This window comes from Sus scrofa, chromosome 18 (genome assembly GCF_054392235.1).
Source record: "Sus scrofa isolate SSC_HxYL_T2T_F1_AM1 chromosome 18, Sscrofa_HxYL_maternal_Yorkshire_Landrace_v2.0, whole genome shotgun sequence".
Classification (NCBI taxonomy): Eukaryota; Metazoa; Chordata; class Mammalia; order Artiodactyla; family Suidae; genus Sus; species Sus scrofa.
Window position 1 is genome coordinate 12,202,150 of NC_139400.1, and position 13,393 is coordinate 12,215,542.

General features: G+C 52.1%; 1 protein-coding gene across 9 annotated transcripts in view; it reads right to left on the reverse strand.

Annotated features, from left to right (window-relative positions):
- DPP6 (dipeptidyl peptidase like 6) overlaps nt 1-13,393 on the reverse strand; it is a 1,001,611-nt gene that overhangs the window by 114,077 nt on the left and 874,141 nt on the right. For all 9 annotated transcript variants that reach the window (XM_085005071.1, XM_085005073.1, XM_021079151.2 and 6 more), the window contains one exon: nt 8,516-8,636. In XM_085005071.1, coding sequence (XP_084861197.1) covers nt 8,516-8,636 — 121 coding nt within the window. The remainder of the gene's footprint in view (nt 1-8,515; nt 8,637-13,393) is intronic.

Below are 13,393 nucleotides of genomic sequence, written 5' to 3' on the forward strand. Positions count from 1 at the left end.
ACGAAGAGGAAGGTAAGAAGCGCGAAGTCTCCGTGAGGATCTCGGGAGAGACCCAGGACCCCACCACGGCTCTTAACCTGTCTCCCAGAGAGCCCTGGAGATGCTGGGCTTGGAAGAGTCCGGGTCTGACCTTTCTGTTAAAGACACCTCTGGCTGCTTCATGGCAGACACTCACCCTGGGCTGGGTACCCGGTCACCTGAGGCTCTGCCGCGTCTGATGCCAGCCCAGGCAGCAGGACAGGCAGGCGGAGGCTGGTCCTGGTGGAATGTTTCACTTCCACATGCTGATGCATAATGACACGACTGGCAAGTTCACGGGCTTCTGCCCTGCTCTTGGGGACAGACTCTTGTCCAACCCCACCGCCATGCTTTGGGGAAGCTCTCGGAGCCTCATTTTCAGATGAGGAATCCGGGGGTGACACAAGATACGTGCCTCACTCAGGTCACCGGCTGGCTAAGTGGTGGGGCAGGGACTCAGACACAGGCCCCCAGGGCTCCTGCATCCGTGCTGAGCCGTGCATTGGCGGAGCAGGGTGTGCTGAAGGCTGCGGCGCAAGCTGACCACGCCTCAGTGATGGGTGGTCCACTCATAACTTGGCATCCATCAAGCCTACGTTCATACGCAGAAAGTAATGCAGTTTTTTACCCACACAGTGAACACGGGCTCAGGAGGCCACATCTAGAATCACTTACTGGCTGTGTGACCACAGGAAAGTCACTTAACGTTGGTAAGCCTGCTCCCACAGCTACGGCAGGACAACAGCAGTGCCTTCAGGTCAGGCGTGGCAGGGGAGAAACGCTCAGTGAACATTAGATATTCCTGTTCTTACTCCTGTAATAGGTAAGCCGCGGCCAGCGCTATTAGGAGGTACTCAATCTACCCCCTTGGCCCCTGCTTCCTTTACCTTTGGGGATAGGAATGTCAATAATCGGATTGTTGTTTTTGCTGGAGGAAGTATGTGCAAATGGAAATTCTTTTCTTTTTTTATGGCTGCATCTGCAGCACATGGAAGTTCCTGGACCGTGGGTTGAATCAGAGCTGCAGCTGCTGGCCTATGCCACAGCCACAGCTACGCCGGCTCCTTAACCCACAAAGCAAGGCCAGGGATTGAACCTGCACCCTCACAGAGACAATGTCGGGTCCTTAATCTGCTACACCATGACGGGAACTCTGGGAATGGAAATTCTGATGATGGTGCTGAAAGGGTGTCCAGCTGATTTCCCCTGGAGAGTTTCCAGAATCATGCATCTCGGCTTGAGGCAAAATCCTGTGTGTAGGGACTACACAGTGGGGAAGGTGCTGGCAGGGAGGGGTCTGATGAGACTGGCAGGATGGATGAGGCAGTGGAAGGCACAGGTACGGCTGGACCAGCCCGGGGGGCGAGGCGGCCCACGGCAGCCAGCTGGGTGCAGACTGGCCATCACCTTCTGCCATGCACTTGACCTCTGCCTTCCCCACCTTAGAGCACTGCTCACATGCTGGTGTGTACACACACCCAGCATCTCTCAGGGGGTCAGAGAAAGCACAGAAGGAACAAATGAGACTAAATCATCTCATCACTTCTGCGTGGAGCTGAGCGAGTCCCCGCCAAAGAGCTTTGGCCTTTCCTCCGCGTGGTTTTCAAGGTAAAATCCACCTGCTCCCCAAGTCATGGTCACTAATTCTCCCTGGAGCTGGAGATGCTCATTTCACTTACATTAGATACAGAAAGCACTGTTGCTGCCCAGAAAGTCTATCACCTGGCAGGTCTGGGGGCTCTTGCAGAGGCTGCTTCAATTCAGGCACTTTGATCATTACTTTCACATTCAAAATCTTCTTTAGAAGTCATAGGTGAACTGGAGTATGAGTTTTTAAGGATTTAATGTCTACGCGTCATCAGGAAGCATGCTTTTTACAAGATCTTTGGTGCCCATAGCTTAAAAGGCTGTCAGGTGTTGGGTGACGAATGAGGGCTGTACCTCCAGCTCGGTGGCTCTAAATGCAGAAGGAAAGTTCCAGCGAGATGGTCATGTCTGCACAGACATCCCTTCCAGATGGAGGAGGAAGCAGTGCACTTCCTACCTAAACACGCTATAGACAGTAACTTTCAGTTACTGTCAGTTTTCAAAACTGATTTTGGAGGAGAAGAGACTACACATTAGTGATTCTGGTTCCTGACAATGCCAGATGAAAAAGCAAAGGAGGCACCTGCTATTTTACTAGTTTTTGGAAACTACCAGGTAAAGTAAGAGTAGTTGTAACGGCAACCGTTGTGGCTTATCCGTCCCAGGCACGGTTCCAAGACCTCAGGGAACACATACTGTCTTTACTCCTGCTTTGCAGACAAGAAAACAGACGCAAAGGGTTAAATGCTCCCCTCGGTTCGCACAGCGTTTAAGGGGTGACGCTATTATGCAAAGACAGGCACCGTTGCTGCAAAGCCCCTGCCCTTTACCACAGCTCTGACACCAGAGGGCTTTGTAAAGCCAATCACCAGCTTCTGGCAATTTCCTGATAGAGATTTTCTGGTCTGACCAAGGTTTCCCGCCATGTAAATAAGAGACGCAAGCAACGCTAACTCCAGAGAATTACCAATCTGTGGTTTGAACAGCAGCGTACAGAACTGGACTCCAAGGTCACTGAACCCCAGCCACGTAACTCACTTGAAAACTACCAGTGGGGCCAGAGTCAGGCAGAGTGGCCGTGTCAGTTCCCTTCATCCAGCACCAGGATGCAGTGTGCCCGCAATGGAAGTGCCCTAACTGGTATTTTAGAGACAGTAGCAGGAGAAGAACCCAGTGCAGATTCATACTCCAGAGTGAGTCCAAACGTGCTACGAAGTATCATCATCTCAATGCACACGGGGAGTTTTAAAAATAGGGCAAAAGGCATCAGAAACCTTTCTTTCTTTCTTTCTTTTTTTTTTTTTTTTTGTCTTTTTGCCATTTCTTGGGCCGCACCCGCGGCATATGGAGGTTCCCAGGCTAGGGGTCGAATCCAAGCTGTAGCTACCAGCCTATGCCATAGCCACAGCAACGCAGGATCCGAGCCGCATCTGCAACCTACACCACAGCTCACAGCAACGCCGGATCCTTAACCCACTGAGCAAGGCCAGGGATCGAACCCTCAACCTCATGGTTCCTAGTTGGATTCATTAACCACTGAGCCACGACGGGAACTCCAGAAATGCTTTCTTACTATAAAAATCTGGCGTGTGTCAGGTCCTCTTCCTGCTCTACTAGCCCAAGGCCAGAGCTACCCACTAAAAGGCGGAGGCCATGGTGGATCCCCAACTGGCCTGGTCTGCTTATGACACATACTGAGTGGGCTGTGGGCCGCAGAAGCATCAGCGTGCAACACAACACCCAGCTCCCCAAACACCGAATACACACACCACGACTTTAAGTGAACGCCAGCTGGCACATTCCACGGGAAATATTACTTAGCAATTTCATTGCGGGGACTTTAGAAGGACTGGGGTGATCTGGATGGACCAGGAAGAGCTCTGCGCCCCAGAGGATGTGTTTTCTGTGGAAAGCACACATATTCAAAGTCACCGCATGCACCCCCGTAAGTGCTTCTGCCACAATAATGTTTCTCCCAAACGGACTTGCAGACTTGGAAGACAAACTGGTGGTTACCAAAGGGGACAGGTGGGAGGGATGGACGGGGGGTTGGGGGAGTCGGGTGGATGGGCGGCTGGGGACTGGCACGTGCACCCTGAGGTCTATGGAACGGTTGGCCAGCAGGACCTGCCGTACAGCACAGGGCGCTCTGCCAATGTTCCGTGATAACCCAGGCGGGCAAAGACTCTGAGAAAGGATGGATGTGTGTCCGTGTGTAGCTGGATCACTTTGTTGCACAGCAGGAAGGATCACGACCTTGTAAATCAACTCTCCTTCCAGCAAACTTTTAAACAAGAAAGACCCTTTCTTCCCACGAGAGCCCGTCAAGCCCCTGCCTCCTGGAATCACCCAAATCCTGAGGCGGGGATCACACCACAAACAGGTCAGTGGAGACCCCTGCTGTATCCGCCAGGCCCCTGGCCTCGTGTTGAGGCGGCTCAGAGCCCCTCTGTGGACAGAAAACCACGAGGTCAGCAGGCCGACTCGGAGAGAGGCTTGAGGAGACAGTGCACAGCCCTGCAAACTGGCCTCAGCCTCCCCCAGGCTCTGCAGCCTCTGGACCAGCGTGTGAACGAAAGCGAGTTAGACTGTGTGCCAGGGCTCGAGGGTCAAACGGGAGCTCTAACTAACTCTAGCTTAGAAAAGCGCCAGCGACTTTGATCGCAGGCCTGACTCCAGCGTGAAGGGGCTTCCAGAGCATTTTGAGCCCGGTCTTAGGAGGCATCACCAGTGCCTCCACCTGCAGCTGCCTTGGAGGGGCCAGCTGCCCCCGCCCCCCAACCAGCCCTTGAGGGAATCCACTGGCAGCATGGCACTGGGGAGCAACTGGGCAGGGGGGCAGAGGCAGTGCAGTGGGGGGACTGTGCCCCCGCGCCCCAGGGGGAGGTGGCCTTCGGGGCCACAGGAAAGCAGCGGCAAGCTAGGGAGAACAGTGGGACGGGGCAGGGGCACAGCGGAAGCACCCTGCCCCCGTCCTCTCCTGCTTCTCTCTCTGTCACCATTGGCCAGGCTGCCTGGTCGCCTTGGTCCTAAAGCTGAGCTGATGTGGGCACAGCCGGCCGAGGGCCTTGCTCAACAACACCCCCGACGACCCCCGCTGTGCCGGCCGCCCAGCCAAGCAGGGTCCCTCTATCTGACCCTGTTTCCAAGTCCCATGAAGCTCTGGACTAGCTCAGGTTAAAATGCAGCCCTGGGGTTTCAGCCACACCCAACCAGCTGTTAAACAAACACCTTCCAGACACGTCTCAGCTCCCCGGGCACCGCAGCCCGATGACGCCAGGCTGTGCTTCATGAACGCTCCTCAAGTTCCCTGCCACCAGCCCCTCTGCCGGGTCCCAGAGGAGTTGAGGGAAAAAGGGCTTGTGCACACCTGGGCAGAGAGGGGTCCTCAAAGGAGCCCGCCACCCCCCAGTTCTGTGCGGGGGGACAAGCCACTCTGCGATGACATCACTGAGTGAGGAGTACGCATACGCCTGCGCTGGCAAGAGGTCCGGATGTCCCATGGTTCCGTGGAAACGTAATGACCTCAAGTCTCATTACTGAAAAATTCCTGCCCCAAAGTTCCGCGCTGAACCACTCCACCTCACGTGCTTGATGGCAATGATGACATGAAACTAACATAAACAGATAGAGCGACTGAAGATTCAACCAGCTCTGTGACACTGGTAACAACGACCCCTTCATAAAAATTTGGACAATCCAGCTCCTTGTCCATATGCCCACCTGCTAGGAGCCTTGCCAAACGGCTAAGACTTGCATGAAAGGGCAGATTCTCAGTAGAATTCTCCTTTGGAGTGCTCAGAGAACCCTAGGAACATTTTAGTTTTAGTTTCTGCATAGCCCAACTGCAGGAAACCTTAAAACAACTGTAGGACATTTTAAAGCAGTTCTTAAGCTCCCATCAACATCGAAATTCTCTGTAATGGCATGGCATTTGCCTAGAAGAATGAAGTAGAGGCACGCCTGTTGTTTATCAGAAGCAGTGTGTGGCCCCCCCAGAAGGCAGGGAGTGGGGAGAATCAGTGAGAAATGCGGTCTGAGTTTGCAGGCAGAGCCCAGGGCGCGTTCCGCTGTGGGGGTTCGGTCAGTTCCACGGGGAAGCTTCCTGCAGAGTGTATGTATAATGGTGGGGTTTCCTGGCAGCCACCACGTCTCCTCCCTCCCCTCCCTCAGCCCTCAAATTCTGACATGGTCAAAATGTTTAAGATCCTTTTTGGGAAACAAAACAAATCGATAGGGCATTGGCCAACAAGCCTGTGGATGGCAGGGTAGTTTCTTAGAACAAACATCTCCAAGGCACTCAGGTCCCCTGCAAAGGCGTTAAGGCTATTTTTCTTTCTAATCTTTTCTTTTCCTTTGTTTGTTTGTTTTCCTTTTTGAAAGGAGCATCTGGCAGTGAGACAGTTAAGTCACAGCTTAGAAAAAGGCAATCTTCAAAGTGTTACCTACATATTAGCAAAAAAGGAAACGAGCTCCCCCAGGGCTCCCAGGCTCCCAACTTCAGAAATCTGAGCATCAGCATATATAACCTTCCAGGGAACAACACTAAGTAGATTAAGCTGCCACATCAACGTGATTGATCTAGAATATTTGGGGCCCTGTTATCGCACCAACATGATTTCGTGTAAATGCCTTGAAGAAAAACTTCTTTTCAGTGGATTGGCTAGAGTGAAAGCTTACCCTGAACTGCAAGGCAATCAGCTTTTTATTTTATTAGGAAGATTCTCAAAAAAGATATTCTAAATCTCCTGGTGATGGATTTTTAAAGGAGATTATACCTAGAGCAGGTCTAGGCCCTTCCAGCTGGGACCTAGGGGCCCTTTCTCTCTTTGGGGGCCACCGGGTTGGCACTGCACTGATCCCTGGAACTCGGGGCCTGCTGCTCCGAGGGCTGTTTGTGCAAAGAACATCATAAGTACAGCAGACAATGGACCGTGTCCATTTCATTCCAGTGACATCCCGGTGTGAGGCCAATAAAACCTCAAATCGATTTTCCTGGGGCCCAAAGGCAGCTCAGAACCTGGACTCTTGGGTGCTCTGAGCGGCGGCAGCACCTTAGAATAAACACGGGCTTCCAGGGAGACCATGCCCAGGAGGGCAGCTTTGACAGGTGCGCAGGCTCCATCATTCTGTGAGAAAGCCAGCTGCACAGAAGTCAGGAGGTGGTGGCCTCTGGAAAAAGGCTCAGGGGTCTTTTCTGAGTGGACGGAATGTCTTGATGGACCTACATTGCGTATGTGTTTGTCAAACTCATCAAATCATGTCCTCATGTTGCGCATTTTATTGTATACGGCTTACATCTCAATTTAAAAAAATGGGGATGAAGTCATAGAACCCTGTGCCTCAGTGACTTCTGTGAAATTACGATGGGAAGTAAGACTAAGCATGCATGTGTCTACCTGCTTTATACCTTAGGGTGCATGAAGCCCATGCAGGCAACATGCCAGCTCAAGAGAGGCATAGCACAGTATTTTCTGGGCTTGATCCGGCCACTACATCCCTTGATGCCCCCTTGACCCAGCAGCCTGGTGAATTCCGGCTGTGATCCGTGGTCTCAGGCTGGTAGGCTGAGAAGGACACAAGCCCTTTGTCGGCACAGTGCCAGGTGTGGAGGCATCCTGGTCACACCGGCACTTCGAGGAAGGGAACCGCCCTGGACTTGAATAGTGACATTCCCCAGGACATCTGCCCAGACTCACGGAGGCTTGGGACAATGACCTCCCCTCCCCATGCCTCCCCCAGGAAATGCCCATAACAGCATTCATCTCAGAACGCTGCCACGACGGTGCTATGGACTGGATGCCTCATAAAATTGTTCTTGAAGCTAAAGTCCCCAAGGGGAAGGATGGTTTCTGGAGGTGGGGCCTTTGAGAGGCTGATGGCATCATGTGGGTGGGGCCTTCCTGACGGGGTTAGTGCCCTGCTGGGAGGATGAAGAGACACAGCTTCCTTTTTCTCTTTTCCTCTGTCACGTGAGGACACAGGGGAAGGTGGCTGTCTGCACACCAGGAAGGGAGCCCTCCCCAGACCCCAGATTCCCTGGAGCCCGGATCTGGGGATATCCAGCTTCCAGAACTCCAAGAGGCAGACATTGCTTGCACTGCCCAGTCTGTGGTGTTCTACAGCAGCAGCCAGAACTAAGGCAGTGGGGAAATGAGGTCATAAAAAGCAGAACAGTGCTTCGCTTAGCACTTGGCACCTAACAGCAATCAATACACGATGGTTATTGCTATAACATAAGTTCTTATTAGCATGGAGACGGATTATAAATGTTTAAGAAGAGAGCTGCTTGCTCAGATTTTTAATTATTTAATAATGCATGCCGCCGGAGTCCTCTGGCACCAGAGGAAACCCAGTGGTAGAACATGTCCGATGAGGTGCATGCACTCAGGCCAACAAGTCACTCTGGCTTCTCTCCAAAGCTTTAGCCTCTTATTTCGGTTCCAGCTCTCCCTTCCTCAGGGAGAACCAGGCCTCCGACCTCTCAGAGAGGGAGCCGGAAACCTGGGTGTTTGCGATCCTGACTGTTCCCAAAGTCACCTCCCAGCACAAGGAGCTCCCCAGGGTAGCACCACCACCTCCCGTCTTTCAGGGAGGAGCTTCGGTTGCAGAAAGCCCTGCACACCTGGCCACCAGGTGAGTGCTCAACTGCAGGCCATCGCTAGCCACCTACTGCTCCCCGGTCCACAGTATCTTTGTGATTTCTCAGAACCTCAAGAAATCGGATTTTGATTTACAGCTGGAGTTGAGGAAACGCTACTACTAACAACCCCAATGAAGTAGCGGCAGTGGCCTTGGGAACCATGCAATCAGAACCATGCCCCTGAAAAACCACGCCCAGACCATGCCCCCAACCACGCCCAGAAACCTCGCCCCCAAGAAACCACGCCCCCTCACGTGTCTCTCATACCTTCGTAGAGCCAGTCACTGAGGCCGTTGTAAATCACACCTTCCTTCCCAGTTGAGACCACACGGATGGCCTGCTTCCCCACATGCGCACAGTAGTAGATGTTGTTTTCAAAGATGAATATCTAATTTGGAAAAAGAAAAAAAAAACAGAGAGTCAACCCCAGAAGTGCTGACAAGTAGGGTGTTCTTAAAAAATCCAAAGCCAGCAATGTGGTCTGCCTTTTCCCCATGGGGTTTACTTGATGGAACAAACATGGTCTCAGGAACATGTGGGGTCCCCCCCACCTTCCATAATCTACATTTAAGGTCAATCAAGCCTCAGATTTCACCGAGTTCACCCATGTCATCATTTACCGTTACCGGACAATTCATCCGATACTCCTGGGAACGTCAACATCAAATTGCATGGACTATCGCAGCAACTGCGTTTTTCCTAGCAATGACGACGGGTGTGCTGGGAAACTGGAAATCTGAGATTCATTCACTCAATATTTATAACACATCGTTTAGTGGGCACCTACGCTGTGCCAATCACAGGAGAGCAGCGTGACAGATGAGGGGGGACCTGTCCCGAGCTTTTAGTCTATTTACAATCCCGTAAAGAAGACCGACTTTCACAGGAAAATGTTCTGCCGGGCACAGTGGAGGTCTGGGAACATGAACAGTGCTACCTACCAATTTAGGCCAAAGGACAGGCAAGGATGCCCAGAGAAAGGGATTGCAAATTTTATTTTTATTGTGGTGAAACCTCCACGACACAAACTTTGCTCACGTCCCCACTGTGAAGGGTACAGTCCTGCGGCATGAGGTGCAGTCACACTGGGGTGTATTCACCACCGCCATCACCTCCTGAACCCCTTTCATCTTGCAAAATCAAAACCCTGTCCCCATTAGACACTAACTCCCATCCTGGAACCCAGCACCCGGCAGCCACGTTCCTGTGCTTAGGAATCTGACAATTCCAGGGTCCTGGTACCGAGAATAGTAGTGTTTCTCCTTCTGGGTCTGGCTTATTTCATGGAGCATCATGTCCTCCAGGTTCGGCCATGCTGTGGCAGGTGTCAGGAGCAAGTGCGTGCTAGGGTGAGATCTGAAGATCCGAACGGGGAGCAGGGTGAAGAAAGGGGCTGAGGAGTTAGATTCCACAGAGGACACAGCTTAGGGGACACCAGAGGCAAATGTGGGCTTGGGAAGCTGCCCGGGGTGAGGGGTAAGAACAGGAGTGGAGGCCCAGGTACCAGCTCCCAAGGGTCTGTTCCAGGGTTAGAGGAAGGCAGGAAGCCCTTGGTGGGGGCTTGAGGAGGGGAGCAACGTGGTTCTAGGTGGGTCTTCTGCAGCTGAGGCCACAGCTATGTGGGCGAGGAGGAGGACCCAGGCACTGAGGAGCTGGGGATGGAGACCACGGAGGGGGACCAGCCGAGACAGCGGGTCCAGGACCCCCAAGCCTGGGAGGAGGCAACGTGGTCCTCGGGCCGTTCCCTGGGGCAGCTGGGGCCCCATGTGCAGTGGAAGATGTCACAATTCTGACCGTGGGGCACAGAGTCCTGGGGTGGGGGAGGAGGGTGGCACAGGTCAGGGGATCTTGGATTAGACACCTATCGGAATGACTGGAGGAGCTTTGAAAAATCCGACTGCCAGGTCCGAGAGCCTGTGATCAGCCTGGGGTGTGGCTCTGGCGCAAGAAACACCCTGGCGGGTCCAATTTGCAACCACATTTATGAAGCAGCGGCCCGGAAAAACCTAACATCTCCTGAAGCTCTTAAGGTAAAAATCAGCCTGCTCTGGAGGCGGGGATCAATTCTGCCCTGTGTTTTTTATTTCTAAATCCTCTGCCTTCATCCCCATGAGCAGTTCAGAACACGATGCAAATATTCAACGTCCATGAAAACTGAGCTACGAGGACCAAGAACAGGACTCAATCAGCTTAAAAAAAAAAAATTCTAAAAAATACCATCAGGTCATTTAAGAGACCAGAGAGAAAGAGTATTTGCAAACATAGGAAACAGTGCAGATAATGACATTTTAAATTGAAGATGCGGAAAGGGCAGTTCCTACAGATGGTTCTCATGGAAGAAAGGTGACGAGAGCTCCACCAAGCATTAGCTTTCTGCTCAGGCTTCCTGCCTTTTAAAGTATTCTCTTCAGCCAGAAATGAGCTGGAAAACTTCCAGGCACAAGTATGCATCCTAATTTCATTTCAGTAGTTATTCTTACAAGTTTGCCTGAGGGTAAGTTGTATTATGAAGTTTTAACTTCTTTTATGTATACTAAAGCCCCCAATAAATTTTTGAGTCAAATAAGACCATAGCCAATTAACATTTTGAATAAGGAAAATGTGCTATGATAGACATTAAATCCCTTTTCACCTTGGCTTTATTTTTAATGGGAGGAAAACAAAAGCAAACAACCTGCAGGGAAGAGGGCGTTTTGCTTTGAAGATGTTTCACGTTTTCCTTTGGCATTCAGGTTAAGATATCTGAGTGGGAGTTCCCCCTGTGGCGCAGTGGGTTAAGAATCCAATTGCAGGGGCTCAGTTTGTTGCTGAGGTGGGGGTTCCATCCCTGGACTGGTGCAGGGGGTTAAAAGATACGGTGTTACCACAGCTGCGGTGGAGGTGGCAGCTGTAGCTTGGATTCAATCCCTGGCCTGGGAACTTCCATAGGCCACAGGTGCAGTCATAAAAAAGAATAAAAATATTTAAAAAGGGAGTTCCCATCATATGTTCAATTCTTGGCCTCACTCAGTGGGTTAAGGGTCTGGAGTTGCCATAAGCTATGGTGTAGATTGCAGATGCAGCTCAGATCCCATGTTGCAGTGGCTGTGGTGTAGGCCTGCAGCTGGAGCTCTGATGCAACCCCTAGCCTGGGAACTTCCACATGCTGCAGGTACCACCTAAAAAAAAAAAAAAAAAAAAAAAGATATCTGGGTAAAGGATGAGGAAGGCACCTTCGAGTCTGCAGGGATGCCAAGCACTGGGCGGGCAGGAAACCAGGCCCCTGGCAAGATCAGATACTGGGGCCGTGGCTGAGTTTTTGCTTTTCATACTTGGCTCTGCACCGGGGGCTCAGCCCACCTGCCCATCAGTCAGGTTCTGTTTCCTGTGGGAGCACCACACCTTCCCAGGGGTGGCAGGTGACCTCTGAGCAGCGCCCACACTGCCCGTGTCCCTCGCCTGCCTGCAGGGCCTTCTCATGCCTTCACTCGCTGCCTTGATCCCAAAGGAGCAGCTCTCCCGGCCCCCACTGTCTCTTCACGGATTTATCTTCCACACCGCTGTCACGGTCAGTTAAGCACCACTTTTGCTTGGTCCTTCTGTTATATATCAAGCCTGAAATGGCTTTCTATGAACTCTGGGGCAGAGTCTGCGTGTCTATTCTATTCTGGGGTTCAAGGCCCCCAGGATCCAGGTCTGACCAGGTCTCGCGCTGACTCTTGCCGTACTTACTGAGAACACAGGACACACGGGGGCACAGGGGTGTGTTTGGGGGCGGGGTCACTGGCCCTACGAAATTCACATTTATAAAAGTGAGTCTAAATCCCACACAGCTCAGCCCAATCTAGACCTCGCAAGGGCATCTGCAGCCCATGTTCTAGGGGCACAAGGACATGCTGGGGACCTGGGCCAGTGCTGGGCTACTAGGTGCCTCCGTCTCTTCATCTGCCAACAGAGATAAATGTATGACAGGCAGCAGGGCATCTGGAGGGGGCTGTGGGGTCCAGACTGTCTCTGGTTCAAGTCCTCGATAGGGCCCGTCCCACCTGCCCCATTCGTATCCCATGAGCAAGTGCGCCGACGACAATGTCAGGAAGCTGTCCTACTGCATTATTCCTTCTGTCACCGAGAAGGACCCTACGGGGCCTCAACAGACCTCACCTTGTCCGCTGCCTGCCTTTTGTCTGTAGGAAAACTTTGGTCAAAGAGTGAATTTTAATCAGAGACGTGAGAAAATGCAGAAAGAAAGGAAAACAGTCAAGAGAGACAAAATAATAATACTTCAGTCAATTCAGCAAGGTCAAGGACATTTAGTTCTTTCTCAAGGACTAGCGATAAAATTCCGAGCCATGTCCTTGGAGCTGTTCACCCGCACCAAGTGGAGGAAGCCAACCGTGTGCTGCCCACGAGCACGGAGACCCCAGACCTACTGGAACCAGAAGAGTGACGGCACAGACCCCCCCCCCCGGCGTGACCTCACCACCCACCAATCAGAAGAACGCCCACGAGCTGGCCACGCCCTTCCCCCCCAGACACTGTGAGACTCCTCACTGCCCCCTCCTGGCGGACACAGTTTTGAGGCACTAGCCCACCGTGGCCCCCTTTGCCTGGCAACGCAGTAAAGCCATTCTTTTCTCTGACACCCAAAACTCCGTCTCGGCCTTTGGACTCAACACTGGTAAACAGAGGCTGAGTTTCAGGAGCACTTCTTGTCAGCAAATGGTATTGAAATTCAATATATATCAGCTGAGTGAGTTCCTTTCAATCAAATGTCACCCCATTAAGGGGACCGAGTACATGGTGCTCCAAAGAGGACCACGAACACGGCATCCCGGAGTGGACCGCAGTGGACCGCGTACACGGCATCCGGAAGAGGACCGCGTACACGGCATCCCGAAGTGGACCACGTACACGGCGGGCCTCAATCAGCAAGTAAAAGTACTGGTTTTCACAGCCAGTTGACGATGTCTGTTTTCCACAAAATTTGCTCTTTGTCTTGATTCACCAAAACCAACTCCTTCCTTCATCTCCAGGCATTTGAAGTGTTTCTGCCATCCCTGCAGTAGCAGGTGGGAACAGCAGGTACCGAAACTTCTGCACGTCCCTTTTGCCCTGAACCACACACGGATTCTAAACAGCGATTCCTTGTAGTACAAACCAAGCAAG